The following is a 15,618-nucleotide window of genomic DNA, read 5'->3' as shown; positions in this document are numbered from 1 at the left end:
GCCTGCTGACCATATGACTTCCAGTCACATGTCTAATAAATCCATTGTTTCCATCTGTGTTTAGCAACACAAAATGAGCCAGAGACACACATTGGCTAAGACATGAGACCTTTGCAGAACATTCATTGACACTCTCACTTTTGCCTCTGGGCAATTTAGTATAGTAAATCCACCTACACATATGTGTTTAGGAATTGGGAGGAAACTCGAGAACCCGGAGAAAACCCTCAGGGACACAGAGAACATATAATACTCCACACAAACTGAAACCTGAGCTCAGGATCAAACCAGAAACCATAGAGCTGTCCCACAATGATAAATCCCTCTGCACCACTGTGCTACATACTATTATATTTCAGCTGTTAATAATTTGGAGCAATAGTATTGTCATTGAACATTTATATAAATAGACACATTTGAATGTCATGGAGCGAATTTCTATGTTTCTATGTTTAAGTAATAAATGTTATAGATATTTAGTGGAGAGAAAGGCAAAATAAATATGAAAAAATAAAAGTAAGTGTGAAGAACACAAACAAAAAATCAAAAAATTGTGTGTGTGTATGTGTAAAATCTCAGATGAGATTTTAAAGACAACAAACATTTTTTTACTGCTTAAAAATTACAAACCACCAATCATTTTTCATTATTGTATAAAACTACTTGTCACTAATGGCCTCAAATATTTAAATCATCTTAGTCACAACTTCTACTCTCAAACATCTGTGTAATTGTGTAGTAAAACCCTTCAATAAAATGTTGTACTGTAATAAAATGTATAAAAATCTACCTTTAAAAAAGAATATACTTGAAGTATACTACAAAATCACATCTAATATACAATACAAATACTACTTCTCTACTTGTTTAAACTAAAATGTACTATGTACTTTTTAGTAAAACCTATTGCGTGTTGTGAATTTACTTTTATGAGTAATTATTAATAGTTAACTAGCCAAATATACGAAGGCTTAATGAATATATCTTGCTTGAAATGTAATGTTAGAAAAAACTGCAGTCTATGCTTTCAATAAGAAAACAAAGCCTCAGAATTGTTATTCATACATTAACATATCTTTTCCTTTAGGAGCCGACTATTGAGTATGTAAAAGAAAAATTAAAGTCAGGAGAAACATAGTTTATTCATTATACCAACAAACTTTGGTAATTTAGCAGTGTTCACATTTGGAAATGCATTTTGTCAAAGTTTTTGGGCAGGGGTTCTCAGCTTCCATTTTGGGAACCAACTAAAATGCACAGTGTTCCAGCATTTCCTCGGTGCCAACACACCTGATCCAGCTGATGAAGGGCTTAATAATCAGCTGAAACAGGTTAGGAAATCCTTATATCAAGTCAGTGGGTCCCAGGGATGATTGAGAAGCCCCAGTTTTGGGCTTGTAACAAATAAATAGCACACACTTGCTGATGTACATCTAAGCTGAACAGGGGGGGTATATTTAATTTTTAAATGATATACACATGAGCTGTGATTATTATGCTTGAACTATTTGATGAGGTTTTCTCCTTTTGAAATAAAGCTTTTCAGTTACATAAGTAAATTCAAGAGCATGGTTTAGTTAAATAAATAGAATGTTCTCCATTTGAACATGCACAGCTGATTTGTTCGGGAAACATATATTTACACAAAGATAGAGCTTTTGCTGTCTGTCTCTTACTGTCTCTCATACTAGAACACGCTTAATCACAACACACATACAGAGAGGTGACTACATCAAACGCTCACACATTCTCTCTTTTCTCTCACACACAAACACACATACAGTACACACACACACACACATACACACAAGCATGTACGCTTACACTATACATTCCTCTTCCAGCTACATATTCTAACTCCACTTTCATAGCTAAACCTATTAAAGTGATAAAAATGCAATGCTGAACATAACAAAAAATATGAGTCCAAACATCACATTTTAAACATCTCAACAACACAAGATTTTTTCGGCTATTTTCTAAAGATTTTCTTTTTCAATGCCATGTTCACTAAGAATATGACTTCATGCATTGTGAGATTTATGTCTTGATCTTCAGCTTCCTTGGCAGGATGCGGTGTACTGAGGTTTGTGGCTTCAGGGCTTTTAACTGTACATCTTTTCTGCTGTAGGTGGATGTTGACAAATCGTGCTACTTTTGTGAAAGTATTATACAAACATATCTAGAAAAAGTCTGTCAGCCTCAGAATACCAGGTGTTCCTGAGCTGCATTTTTCACTACTGAATATCAAGGACGCTTGCTTTCAAGTTCTATGATTTTTATATCCTGGGCCCTTTTTTGGCCTATTATCCATTGTAGAAGTCTTTACTGAGAGTTCTTGGTTCCGAGGCATGTAATAAAGGGAGCAGTGGGTTGCAGTAAGTGAACCCACATTTGGTTGTCCCTGTCCATGCTGGCTTTCATGATGCAAAATAAGAGCTCTGCATGGAGTAAAGTCGGTCAATGGGGTTTCCCACACGTGCCTGCAGTGAGCCTGCTTCTGAAGAAGCCATGAAGCAGTCACTAAGGCTGGTCAAGGAGGTGTCGCTGTCGATGTCATGGAATATGGAGTCATTTCCTGTGGAAAATGATAAGAGGTTAATGGTTCCATAAATTAAAGCATGATTAAATTATGCTCTTAATCTTTTCATGGTTAATTATCTTATTTTTTCTCCCTATATTATAATAGACCTTCTTTGCCAATTTATTGAACACAATTATGTCACTAATTGTAATCATGCAATTAAAATTCAATATGTATGTAACATAACAAGCATTCAAATACTAATCAAATGTGTTTAAACAAAAAATAATGAAACAAATGCAAAAGGCTATGCTGGCTTCTGTGCTAATCTTCTGTTTTTGTCATTTTCCTTGTGGGCACAGTTAGGCTTAATACTCAGTTCCAATCTTAATGACACCATTACACAAGACAGTGACAGGTTGATGGGCTATGGTTTTTTAATGAGCTGGCAATGCTGCCTGTTTCCTGTTGTTATGCCATAAACCCTGAGTTGGAGTGTGATGAAACTGGGGATTGGGGCCCTGCCATTAAAGAGAATGGATGACAAGGCACCTGGGACCTCTTCATTGCCTATCTGTGACCAGACATACATGAACAACACATAATGGAGTTAATAATATCGAGAACATTCGCCAAAAATGTTTTACAGGAACTTCTCTCTGGTATTGGCCATATTGACATAAAATGCACACTAGTTTTAAAATGCTGTGTTTTTTTTTTTTAAGTTAAACATGTGTGCATTTGATCTTCATTCCAACAATATTGGAAGATTCAACTAATATAACTAAACAAAGAAAATCTTTTTTAATTAACTGCAAAATGTAATCCAAAAAAAAAATATATAAAAAAAAAATCCAAATTCTTATGAGAAAAATTCTTATGCAAATTATAAGAACATTATTACAATACATTTTGAAGAAGGCTTGCCTTATATAAACCTCAGACATTTAGTTTGGTTTACTCTTAATTGTTGAAGTGAGAGGTATCACCATGGTAAGATTCAAAGAGCTCTCTGAAGCCTTTAGAAAGGAGATTGTTGATGCTTATGAGTATGGTAAGGGATATAAAAAGATGTCAAAAGAATTTGCAATCAGCCATTCTACTGTGTGGAAAATAGTTTACAAGTGGAAAACATTTAAAACAATTGCCAACATGGCTAGGTCAGGCCATCGAAGCAAATTCATCCCAAGAGCAGACTGCATGATGTTTAAAGAAGTCTCCAAAAACCCTCAAATATCATTACAGAACCTACAGCAACCTCTTGCTACAGTTGATGTCAAAGTGCATGAATCTACAATCAGAAGGAGACTGCACAACATATTATCATGGGAAGTGTGCAAGGAGGAAACCTTTACTGTCTAAGAAAAAGAAGGCAAGTTTGTCAAAGAACACAGAGACAAACGGCAAAACTTCTGGAATAATTTGCTTTTGACAGATGAGTCTAAAGTCTTATTGTTTGTACACCATAAGTGAGGGCATGTTTGACGTAACCAAATACAGAATTTCAGCAAATAATAAAAAATAAAAAATAAACTTATACTAACTGTGAAACATGGAGGTATAAGTGTTATGGTTTGGGGATGCTTTGCTACAGCAGGACCTGGCAAGCTCATCATCATAGAATCTACCATGTATTCTACATTGTATCAGAAGATGCTTGAGGAACATGTGTGATTTTTTTTCTTTCATCTACAGGTACAAAAAACAAGATAAGTAATTGACATGTTGACGTTTCTTAAAGAAGACTGACTAGACTGTCACATATCATGATTAAAAAATGTTGACTTTATGACTTTCAACACAGATCATAATAGGACACAAAGCATAATAGGACATATTATTCTCAAACACACACTCATAGATGAGATGATTATTGTTGTGGGAACTGGAAAAAGACCCACTGTAGGGAGCAAGATCATACTGGCTTTGTTTAATTAGAAATGTTAAAAATGATCTGGCCTGAAAAGGCATTTTCTGTAAATTTCATGTAATAGAGTTGGAATGTTTTTGTTCCTGTGTGTATACTATTATTGTATTTCTAGTAATGCTATTTTAATTTTTGCAAGATTTCATTCATCAAAAATACCTAGTTTAAAGAAAACCTACATCATATATTTGCATTTTTCAAGAGTTGGAAAGCCGAATCATGCTGAACTAATCAGTGTATAAACACATGGTGTACTACTAACCGTATGGGTTCATGTGGTCACCAGGCATCTGAGGTGGGGTGAGGCCTTGTTGGAAGGCATCAGCAGTGTAGCCATTTTCCATGGCAACCATCTGCTGTTGTGCAGAAGCCAGTGGTGTGTAGGAGTTCATCATGTTCTCCATCCTATTGGACATCACCTCTGAAAGCATAACATTAGAATATGCTGAGAAAGGTCTTAGATCAAAACCATGAGACCACCTCTTTCTGTTTGTCTATAGCTATACCTTAGGAAAAAAAAAAACATGCTCAAAAAATACACAAAACCTATTATCCCAGACCAATTCAGCTGCTAAATGCTCCACGAGTCTCTGCAAGAGCTAAGGACTAGGAGTCTTGTGTCTTTTAGTTTTAGTATTTTCTTTAGCGTGGTGAATCTTGCAAGAATGTCTGAAATTCATTACTGAAGATCACCACAATGTTCCATTACACATTTCTTGATTCTGGTGCAAGGATATTTGATGTTGGAAGGTTCCTGCATATCAGGTTATATGTAGGAAATTCTTAGTTGAGAGTAGTTAAGGGTACATTGTACTGCAAATGCAGTGGTTTTACAAATGTTGTACTAAGCATTTTACAGTCCCAGGTGACCTTGTCAGCTCCCCCACAAAGCTACTTTTTAAGTACACTTTTGACAATGTCTCTAGGATACCAGAATTACTGGATTTAGGCATGGGTTATTGACTAGTAACAGATATCACTAATATCCATCTAAATTAAATGAATGATCCAACTGATGTGACAGACAGGTAAAGCAATCTGCAGGACACCACAGAACTGCTGAATGACATATCTGTCAGAGTTTGGAAAAACTATTAACTTGTGAGAATGTGATGACTCTACAGTTCTGGTGCTTGACAGCAATCCTGCACTGTGGCCTTTTTTGTACTTATTTATTTATTTATTTATTTATTTATTTTTATAGCCAAGTTTGTGATAAAGCCTCATAACTGGATGCACCATGAGGATAGTCTAACATTGGTCTATAAAATAAAAGTATTATTACTCTTGGTTTATAGCTGAAGATGATTCAATGATCTCTGGATTATGAGTTTTCAGTCGAGAAGGTACAAGGGGGTCTGCTCAGCAGTAAAATGTCAATATTAGCTTTGGGATTTCCCCAAAGTAAAGAGAGAAAGTATTGTTCTTGTGTTGTACAACAGAAATGCATGCTTCTTAGCTTGTCTCTCAAGCGATCTTAAATATAAATTTACTTTATGGTGATTTCTTAATTATAATTTGTTTTATCGTAAAAACAAGTTTGTCAGCAGGACAAGTGTGGCTAGATTTACTCTTTCTGCACTTAAGTGTAATTAGTCAAATGCATTTAAGAAATGTCAATATGATAGCCTAGTAGTAACAGTGATACCGTTAAATTCAACACTAAAATCAGACTCTCTATTATTCTGCAGACTGCTGAAATGATTGAACCTGTCAGGGAAGACATTATCAAGTGTCAGCGGGCTTTAACTGTACTGTACACGGTGGCACTAGACATTATGCCACCATTTTTACAGGTTTTGAACTTCTTAATATGTAATAAATCAAGGGGGTGGGGCGGGGGGGATTTTGACCTGAAATAACTTGCCATAGCATGGAGCTCTATGCCATAGCTCTGTGCTTGACTGAGTAGAAGCTTAAGATATGAGTTTCTCAAAAAGGGGATGCAAGGTTGTTTTCAGTTGAGAGGGAAGAAGGTGGGTGGGTGGTTCAAGATACAGACAAATTTAATGTGCTTGTATTGTAAATGAATCCGTCATATCCACAGACACTCCTGCATATCCTTAGTTACACAATTTTTGTCCTGTGTTATTCTTAGCTGACAGAGCTCAGCATCTGTTCTGTTTAAGGTTGAACACCTCTGATTTTGCATTATGTAACACAAAAGGGAGAGTCAGTAAGCATTATCAATCATGTTAGCATACAGAATATTATGAGAGTCTATTGGTCTGAGATACCAGTAGAGAAATGACCAGTCACACACCAATGAAGCCCATCCAATCACTTAGCTAGTGAGGTTGCAATCCTAAAACACTCATATAAGTAAAAATCTGTGCTTTTATCCAGACACAAGTTTACTGTGAGGTTTATATTGAGACTACCTTGGCCTAGCCTTTGGGAGTTCTGCTGCTCCTGTTGCTGCTGCTGTCTTCGGGCCAACTTCTTCATCTGAAAAAACACAGATAAAGGCAAAATCAGAACACTTCAGGACATCCCGAACTTTGTCTTTTTCTAACTCAAAAAAAAAAAAAAAAGATGCTTCTTGTTGTTCACCTCTATTTGAACTACACAGCCGTCTATCTGAATACATTATATTATCCCAGGGCTTTTGAAGATAGCATCAGAGCTAGAAGGTGGGTTTCAGACACTAACGTAAGAATGCGATGGATGTGAGTGCATCACTCTTTCCCTTGCAGGGAGTTTTTTGTGGAATGCAGCGAGAGGTTAAGCCTGAGGCAGATTACGGTTGAGATTTGCTGTCTCTATCCCCACTAGTGCTCTCCCTTTTGGCAGTGCCTGTGGAGGGCTTTGCTTTAGCACTAGTTGGAGGATTACTCGCAGATTGTGGTGCTATCTGGTCTCAGGCTGTACATCACTGGGTTCATGTAGGTAACATATTGTGATGGATGGGGAGAGTTCATGCAATGAATGCTCACCTTGGCTCTTTGGTTCTGGAACCACACTTGAACCACACGTACACTCAGGCCTGTTTCAGCAGCCAGGGTTTCTCTCACCTGAATATGAAGACATCAAAATAACTAAACCTCAAATAATGAAAAGAAGGCTGTTTTTGGTTAAGTATTGTTGGTCTGAAACATGGTCTGTTTACAATTTAACTATAAATATCTCCATTTTAAATGCTTATAGCTGTAATTACAAAAACTTGTTTAATTTTAAAAAAATGTTGTTTATGAGCATAACCAATACTGCATGATCCAAAACTATTCTGCTACCAATTAAAATTTTGCTGAATCCTGTACTCTGTAAGTACAATTATGTATGAAGATTCGTTCAGTCATTACTTAGGCCCCCTCTCCACCAAGAGATTTATGATTTTATATGCTATTGATTCATTAAAGACAAAGTTGCAACCTACCAGCAATAAAATCCAGAGAAAATGGCCCCTCAACTTGAAATTTCGAATCGACTTTCAAACTGAGGTAATCTTCTCTACTTCTAAACAGGTTTATAATAGTATTGGTTCTAGAGCAATGAATATATGGAGACAGTACTTTAATTGTAATTTAGAACACTGACCATACTAAACACTTTCTTGAAAAGGTAATCATTGGTATATCCAGCTAGATTGTTGCAAATGTCACTCACTATTGTTGCTGTATTGCAAGTTCACTCATGCATGTGGCATTAATCTAAAAGTAGAAGAGTACAAATAGACACATAGGCCTGTAATTCTGGCCTGTATACTAGCTTTTTTTTTTTACATGATCTGACACAGCAAACTAAACATGATTTGAAAAGCCTTCCATGTTTAACCCACATTTTGCACATCAAAATGATAGATTATCTGGTTAATGGCAACATACACTGGTATACAATTTGGAACTAGGTTACTGGAGTCATTGTGAAAGGATTGCTTGGTATGTTATTTGTATAGTAAGTTATGGCATATCTAAATTGCCTTATATTTTATACTGTCTTTTATGCACATTTTATATTCTCTGCAATAAATTTAGAAGTTTAGTCAGCACACCAGCACTATATATATTTAACTTTTGTAAGACTCATATTGCATAAAAATATCTTTGCATATTATGCAACAATTATTAAACAAAAAGAAAGGTCAAACACTAAAATGGTCAGACATTGCTTATGTTTATAGGCATATATACAGCATTTCTGTCACTTCACACTAAATTGCAGTGGCTTACCTTCCGGCAGGGTTTTGAGGACACCTCAAACGAGGCCTTGAAGGCCCGTCTCTGCTGCGTGGTGAGGATGGTACGTGGTCGTTTGGGTCTCCTTGGATCCTTCCCATCATCCCCTTTTCCAGGGCCTCCTGAGCACTTCTCCGGTTTGATATCCAGCTCCTCGTCCTCGCTCTTCTCTGGGGAGAGATCCATCATTCACAGGAATCAGCACATTTCTCTGAAATTTTTCAGACAGCCTATTGATGAATAGATGTTTTTGTTCTGTTACATTTTCGGGAGATTCAGACACAGTACATCCATAATAAAAAGAGACACATGTGGTTTTAATACTTTTATCAATTTATTGCTGAAAAAGAATAGGCCACATCCTCTTACAAGGCTAGAGCCGCATTTTGCAAAGCACTATGAAGTATGCACATTTGTCACTGGACTGGACATTGTGTCATTTATAATTAATAACACACAGCTTTGGCTGTTTTGCACTGAATAAATCTTTGATAAGATGCCTGCACATAGGGGTGCTATACTGTAGGGAGAATAAGTATGTGGACGCTGCACATATGGGAAAAGATGTGAAATAGATAAAATCCTCAAAGTGAGAAGGCTTATAATCAGTACACATGACCACACACATTATTGTAAAATCAAAATGCAAAATTCTGCAAAAAAATAAATTTATGATAGAAAGAGCCTACATCCTTATAGGTTATTGTTCAAAATACATGGCAACAACGTTAAACTTTGTAACCCTTTTCTTTGCTTTATTGGTGATAAAATTCTACCCCAGTGTGATACCCAATATTCCTTTTCACTTTATGACCTTAAAAAAGAAAAAAGAAAAAGATGTTATTCAATCAACTAATCACTGCATCTCAATTAGATGGTGATAATATGTATGATCCTCAGGCGGTCAATCAAAGCCTTCCCCTGCCATTTTAATCTCTTCCAGTAGGTCGAACTAATGTGCCATCTAAATGAAATGGCTCCTGGCTCTCCTACTGTAATTACAATAGCCAAGCGGGGGATTGACTTTATTGTTCAGTGGATGGAGGATTCATCTAATAAGACAAAGCAGCTTATGTGTTATAGAATAATAATCGTAATTAGAAAAGGGGCTAAACTCCATGACATGGTAGAGTTCAGAAGTTAAAAACCCATGTAATGGCTACAATTCCCCAGTGACAGTTTTCCAAAATAAAGGGCTGCTGCAATTTGGTGCAGTAGCCCTTTAGTGCCCTCTGCGGTATCAACAGCAAGTGCCAATTAGGCTAGCAAACATTTTGGCCCCTTTAAAGACAGTGCATATGCACATTTTAATGTGGAACAGAGGATTGATAGAAATCATAGGTCTGCTGCTCTGGTGAAGCCCTAAACCCCACCCCATCATTTATAGGGATCAGCTGCTCTAATTTTTTCCAGCAGCATGCCATCAATATATTTCAGATTTTCTCTTTTACAGTTATGCCTTTTGCTATCTGCAATAGTTCAACTGTATTCTGAGTATTATTTTATGTTCTGTACCATAAAAGCATGATTTATCAACCCACTTTGTGAGTATGTATAGATGGGTTAATAACTATTTACCTGAAAGAGATATCTACAGCCTGCATTTTCTATTTGCTTACCTGAATCAGAGTCATCAGGGCTGACAGATCCAAGCAGATCTTTCTCCTTTTCATAGTCACTCTTGCACAGCAGCTGACCGTCTTTCAATACAAATTCATCACCTTTACGTAGCTGTCGATCGCACACACAACAGCAGAAGCAGTTGAGATGGTACACACACTCTAATGCCCGCATCACAAACTCTGTGGGTGCTATCTTCTCCAGGCATCCACTGCATTTAGTCGCAAATAACCTGAAACAGAAACCATGGAAAGAAGTCATGATAAACAAAGAGAAGTTCAATTAAGTCATTTATGCTTAAATTTTGTTTGCCACTGTTAGGAGTTAGGGAATACTAGTTTGCAGTGGTGAGGAATGTCTCTCTACATGTGGTTGTCCATCACAGCAATGGGAGAGGTGGGTGTGTGGCCAGGACCCTGGGTGATTTCTTTTGACAGCGGCTCATCTGTTAAAGCATGCTGGATAACCTTTCAACGCCTCAGCAGAGCCCAATCAGAGGAAATGCATGCTTGTCGCCCCACTCCAAATGCACCAGCAAACCTCAATCAGCACCACAAATCACAGGTTTTACCAAATTCACAGCACAGTGATTAGATAGGCCCTGTTGCCACAGGACAATACCACTCCATGTCATGTCTTATAAGCTCATGTGACCAGCTAGTGAATGAGACTAAAGTGATATCTTGTATATAGCAGAATGAACATCATTTTTCACCCACGAACCTAGAAAGAACCATAACATTTATTTTACTGGACCATATGTGATGGAACCAATGGTTAATTATTAGTGGGTACTTGACCTCTTGTAATAATTAGGCTATCAAACTGGCTACAGAATAAATGTAACACTGTTTGAAATGACCAGTTTCCATAACAGACTTCTGGACTGCTAGGTAACAGAATCTCACCATGCTCTTTTATCAAAAAAAGCATACAACTCACATGTTTATCACAAAGCAGTGGCAAAAGCAGCTGTTGTTGTAGCCTTCATTTCCTTTGTGCTTAGATAATAACTTTTAGTTACAGTCAGTGCTGAGATAGTCCATCCTTGTGCATAAGTCTGAAGGCATACAGCCAGAGATAAAATGGCCTGCTAAAGGAAGTGAATGAGTGTGATACTGTCCAGGCCATCATAGATGATTTATTAGCTCTGGTTATTTTGTTTGCTTGGACTGGTGGGACAGCTGCTGCAGTGCTTGTCTACATCTATGCTTTGTATCAATGCCATTGTGCACTGTGAGAGAAAAAGAGAGAAAGCCAATCACCCTCATCTCCTGATACTGGACAGGGTTGGCTGACAGTGATGAATATGGGTAAATATGAGGCCACATGAGGTGCAGCAATGGCAGCCTTTGTAATGGAAATAACTTTGTAAAATGCTGTAGATATTGATATTCCACACAGGGCACACTGGGTATGGTGGGCAGCTGTACTGATGTTTGGGAAAGGATAATCGGTGTATTATTGTTGTGTTTTTTATCATGTTTGTCTCTTGTTTTAATTACTCCAATGTGCACAGATAATCAGATAATATTTTAAAGGTAAAATGCCCTTGCATTCTCTGTGGGACCATTGTAAGTTATGTTAAATTATGATGTGATAAATATTTTATGTTATGATAAATATTTAATGTGAATAATGACTTAATTAACAGAAATACCTGTGACACAACTTAAATCTTAAAACAACAATATAAACATGGGCATTGATGGGAATTAAAATTTTGAGTTGATAATCTTTTATTTATTGTTAAACATTAAAAAGATTAAGGAGCATTTACCAAACAAAGGATAATGTTAATACCTTTGTGGCACATTCTTCAATTCTGTACAGTTCACAGAATTTTCTGCTACCTGGAGGCATATAGGAAATGAAGGAGTAAGCAAATGTGTGTGTATGTGTGTGTATGTGTGTGAGTGAGAGAGAGAGAGAGAGAGAGAGAGAGAGAGAGAGAGAGAGAGAGAGAGAGAGAGAGAGATTTGGGAATTTAATCATTCTAGTGGGTTTTTTGCATCAGTTATATCTCTAATAATAATCAATTTTCTCATATTATATAAATTGCTTCTTAACTGTTACCCATGTTTTATGAAGGCATGTATAAAACTTAATATTAAAACTTAATATTGACAGTAAATAAGTCAGCAATGCACAGTAAATGATAGATTGATTATAATAGGAATAATCTTGTAATTTTGTGCCCCATCATGTTACTTTACCTGTATTATATTTGGATTTTATCCCAAAATAAATTTTTCCATTTGATTTTAAATTAAGTATTCATAACACGACTGATGAAATAAGACAATTGCATGTTGGACCTGTCAGACTCATAGATGATGAATCTGTCATGATCCAGTCCACACGTCCAATTCAAATGTTTATTCAATGATGCAAATCCTTGCCTGAGAGATCAAGCTCGGAAAACAGGGATAAGCTGGAAATTACCATTTTGAGCTGCCATGCCACTTCCTGGATTTGCTTGCTCACCTCTCCGCTCCATGCTCTCAAGATACTTATTGTCCAAATGAAAACATTCTTTTTCATCCCTTTATTTTTGTCTCCTCCACTCTTACCCTCCTGCACTAATCTTGTAAGCCATTATTTTACTAGTTCCCTCTCTGTCACTTTACATTATTTTTGCTGCTGTAATTCCCATTCGTTCCTTCGGAAGTCTTCCTGTCTGGCTTTGTCCTGGAATCTAATCCTGACTTCTTTGGCTGTCGTCAGCCCCGCCCCCCAAGTTCGACATTCTCAGCAGGACCTCAGATGGAATAGCTATGCTTGATGCCCCTGCTATAGCAACCACACCCTGGCAGGAAGGCGATGGCTAACTTTTCGGATGGCCAGAAAAAGCCTTTCACAAGCCTGGCAGAAGAAGTAAATCCTTCTTGGAGGAACAAGAGGAATTAGCAGGGAGCAGTGGAGTAGGGATTTAACCCTACCCCTTTTTTCTTTTTGAAAGGCACAGTCACATCAACTCCCACTGCTATCCACAATCAAACAGGGCAAAAGCAGGGGGTTGCAGAGAGCGAGAGAGAGAGAGAGAGAGAGAGAGAGAGAGAGAGAGAGAGAGAGCGAGAGAGAGAGAGAGCCAATGAATGACACAAGCACTGGATTGTGGAGGAGCCCCTAATCCCATTTTAATACCTTTCCAAGTTCAGCGCCAAAAGAATGCTCTTTAAAAACAACGCCACAGTGTGAGCAGGCGAAGGCCAACCAGGGGGAGTAACCATTCTCAATCCTCCGTAACATTACCTGATTAACAGCCCGAGGCCTGAGTTAGCAATAGACTACAGAAATGCAAAGAGAGTCCAGACCTCCTGTTAGCATGGCTGCTATAAGCAAAGTTGCAAAGCAAAACTCGTAAACAATGGCATAAACAGGGTCAGTTTTGTCTCAGATGCCATGCCTGGTCTGGAGAGGATTTCTGTCCTGTGGTTTAAGATGAAAGCCATAAGGGAGAGAAGAAAGACAGCACTCCAGTGGAGCTGCTGCTCTTTAGGGCTGGACACAGGCCCACATCTGGGCCTTTTTAAGCTACTCTACTCAACAAACTCAATAAGTGCATACACTGCTACTGGACACACAATGTAAGATCAAATTTGATAGAAGAGTTACAAGTCCTCATCTCAGTTCCAGATCACAGTAATCTCAAGATAAAAATGTTAAATGTCATACTTTCTCTTATTTGATTTTTTTATTGAAAATATAGTACAATATTGTAGATATCAAATTGTAGTCATTCACTATTCCAACTACAAAGTCCAACAAAATCATAGCAATGACATCACTTTAGCGGAAAGAAAATAGTGATGCAAAGATGAATATAGAGGTGGATAGAGAGAGGAAAGTAGACTAAGGAGCTCTATTTATTTACAGTGGGGATGTAAGTACGCCTGCCAACACCTGAACATACAGATTAACAGATACGGCTCTCACACTTGGTTCAACAGGCACAATTCAGGCAGTGCAGCCCCAATATTGATTCAGGCACTCCTAGTCCAGAACCCCAGGAGTAGAATCAGTGATAATCCCCAGAATGCTCCCTGGGTGATCATTATCAGCTTCCATTTAGGCATACACAATAAATTGTCATTCGAATTATTTGTGCTCACATGCTGGGACACACAACTTATCAAAAAGAATGTCCTCTTGTGGACTCTATCGGCAACAATTGTAGTGAAAACCTGAAAACCTGAAAGGATGAATATTTCCTGATTGCAGTGTAGGATTTTTCTTTTTTTTAAGGGTCCACTGTTGGGGCTGACAGAACATTTAACAGGCCTTGCAAAATGAAGATATTTATGGAAGAAAAAGTGGCAAACTGGTTGTTGAATACTAAGCTCAAAGTATCTTCAAACCTTCTGTCTTGCCAAAACCTGGTTCTCACCTTCCAGTTCCTTTTTCTTCTCTCCTTTAAACCACAAAGCAGTCCACTTACAGGAGAATGTGGTCTTCCCTTTGAACAGATTATGAGCAACTTAAAGTGTGACAGCATCTTAAAGCTTTCACCACATGTTGCCAATGATTTCGCCACCACAAAAGACCTTCCTCTGTATGCCTCTGCCTTGGCGATAAGGATCACAGAGCAGAGGGAGATAAAAAGACAAGCCTGGAAGAGGGGGAAAAGATGGGGGCGAGCCTGGATAATTGGTGTACATTTAGCAACACATGCTTTTCTCTCTACCTATTCTCCTCTCGCTTTCTGCTGAACATGCATGAGGGGGAGGTCATAACCATTTACAGCAGTATGACTTCTTATGTCACCACATCTTCATCAAAGACAGAGAACGGATAAGGATTACCCAGGAGGATAGCTGTAAATGATCACTTTGAACAGCATTCCTATGGCTTCACGACCCGACCTCCCCTGGCTTGTGTGTTCAGTGCATGCCAATCATAAAGACCAGAATGATAAGGAATTTTGACAAAGATCATGGGAAAAATATGGTGCAACAGGAGTTTAAACTTTAATGTTGCTTGTGAGAATGGCAAGACGAGCTTTGGAAATCTTAGAGCATCCATTGTTTTTTGAGGAGCATGTCTGTCAATAGAATATGGGTCAGGGTACACAACAGCAAGTGATGGGTGTGCTGGTTTCATTAGCATTTGATATTATTTTATTGTTTTTTGTCTTTGCTGCCTGCTCCATTAAATTAATGTTTTGATACAGCTGGTATAGATTTAGCCACCATCCTCTCTACAGATGATTATATACAATCATTTATTTTAATATGAAACATTTATTAACATTATTAATATATTGCAATATAACATGTTTTGCATTTTAATTGAAAACCTTAACCTTAATAACTCAGAACATGTTTAAAGTGGGAAACTAATCATTTTTAACCAGTACTTTTTTGTCAAGC

The 15,618-nt window shown here is 37.5% G+C and overlaps 1 protein-coding gene across 3 annotated transcripts in view; it reads right to left on the bottom strand.

Annotated features, from left to right (window-relative positions):
• Positions 1 to 1,133: 1,133 nt before the first annotated feature.
• The window catches only part of lmx1bb (LIM homeobox transcription factor 1, beta b), a 53,368-nt gene continuing 38,883 nt past the window's right edge, over positions 1,134 to 15,618 (bottom strand). For all 3 annotated transcript variants that reach the window (XM_060881551.1, XM_060881550.1, XM_060881549.1), the window contains 6 exons: positions 10,246 to 10,478; positions 8,621 to 8,796; positions 7,388 to 7,465; positions 6,833 to 6,899; positions 4,714 to 4,872; positions 1,134 to 2,578 (listed from right to left, as the gene is read on the bottom strand). In XM_060881551.1, coding sequence (XP_060737534.1) covers positions 2,421 to 2,578; positions 4,714 to 4,872; positions 6,833 to 6,899; positions 7,388 to 7,465; positions 8,621 to 8,796; positions 10,246 to 10,478 — 871 coding nt within the window. In that variant the 3' untranslated portion in view covers positions 1,134 to 2,420. The remainder of the gene's footprint in view (positions 2,579 to 4,713; positions 4,873 to 6,832; positions 6,900 to 7,387; positions 7,466 to 8,620; positions 8,797 to 10,245; positions 10,479 to 15,618) is intronic.

This window comes from Tachysurus vachellii, chromosome 11, assembly GCF_030014155.1.
Source record: "Tachysurus vachellii isolate PV-2020 chromosome 11, HZAU_Pvac_v1, whole genome shotgun sequence".
NCBI classification, from domain to species: Eukaryota; Metazoa; Chordata; class Actinopteri; order Siluriformes; family Bagridae; genus Tachysurus; species Tachysurus vachellii.
Note: the sequence above shows the minus strand (reverse complement) of the source record. Positions and strands in the feature narration are given on the sequence as shown.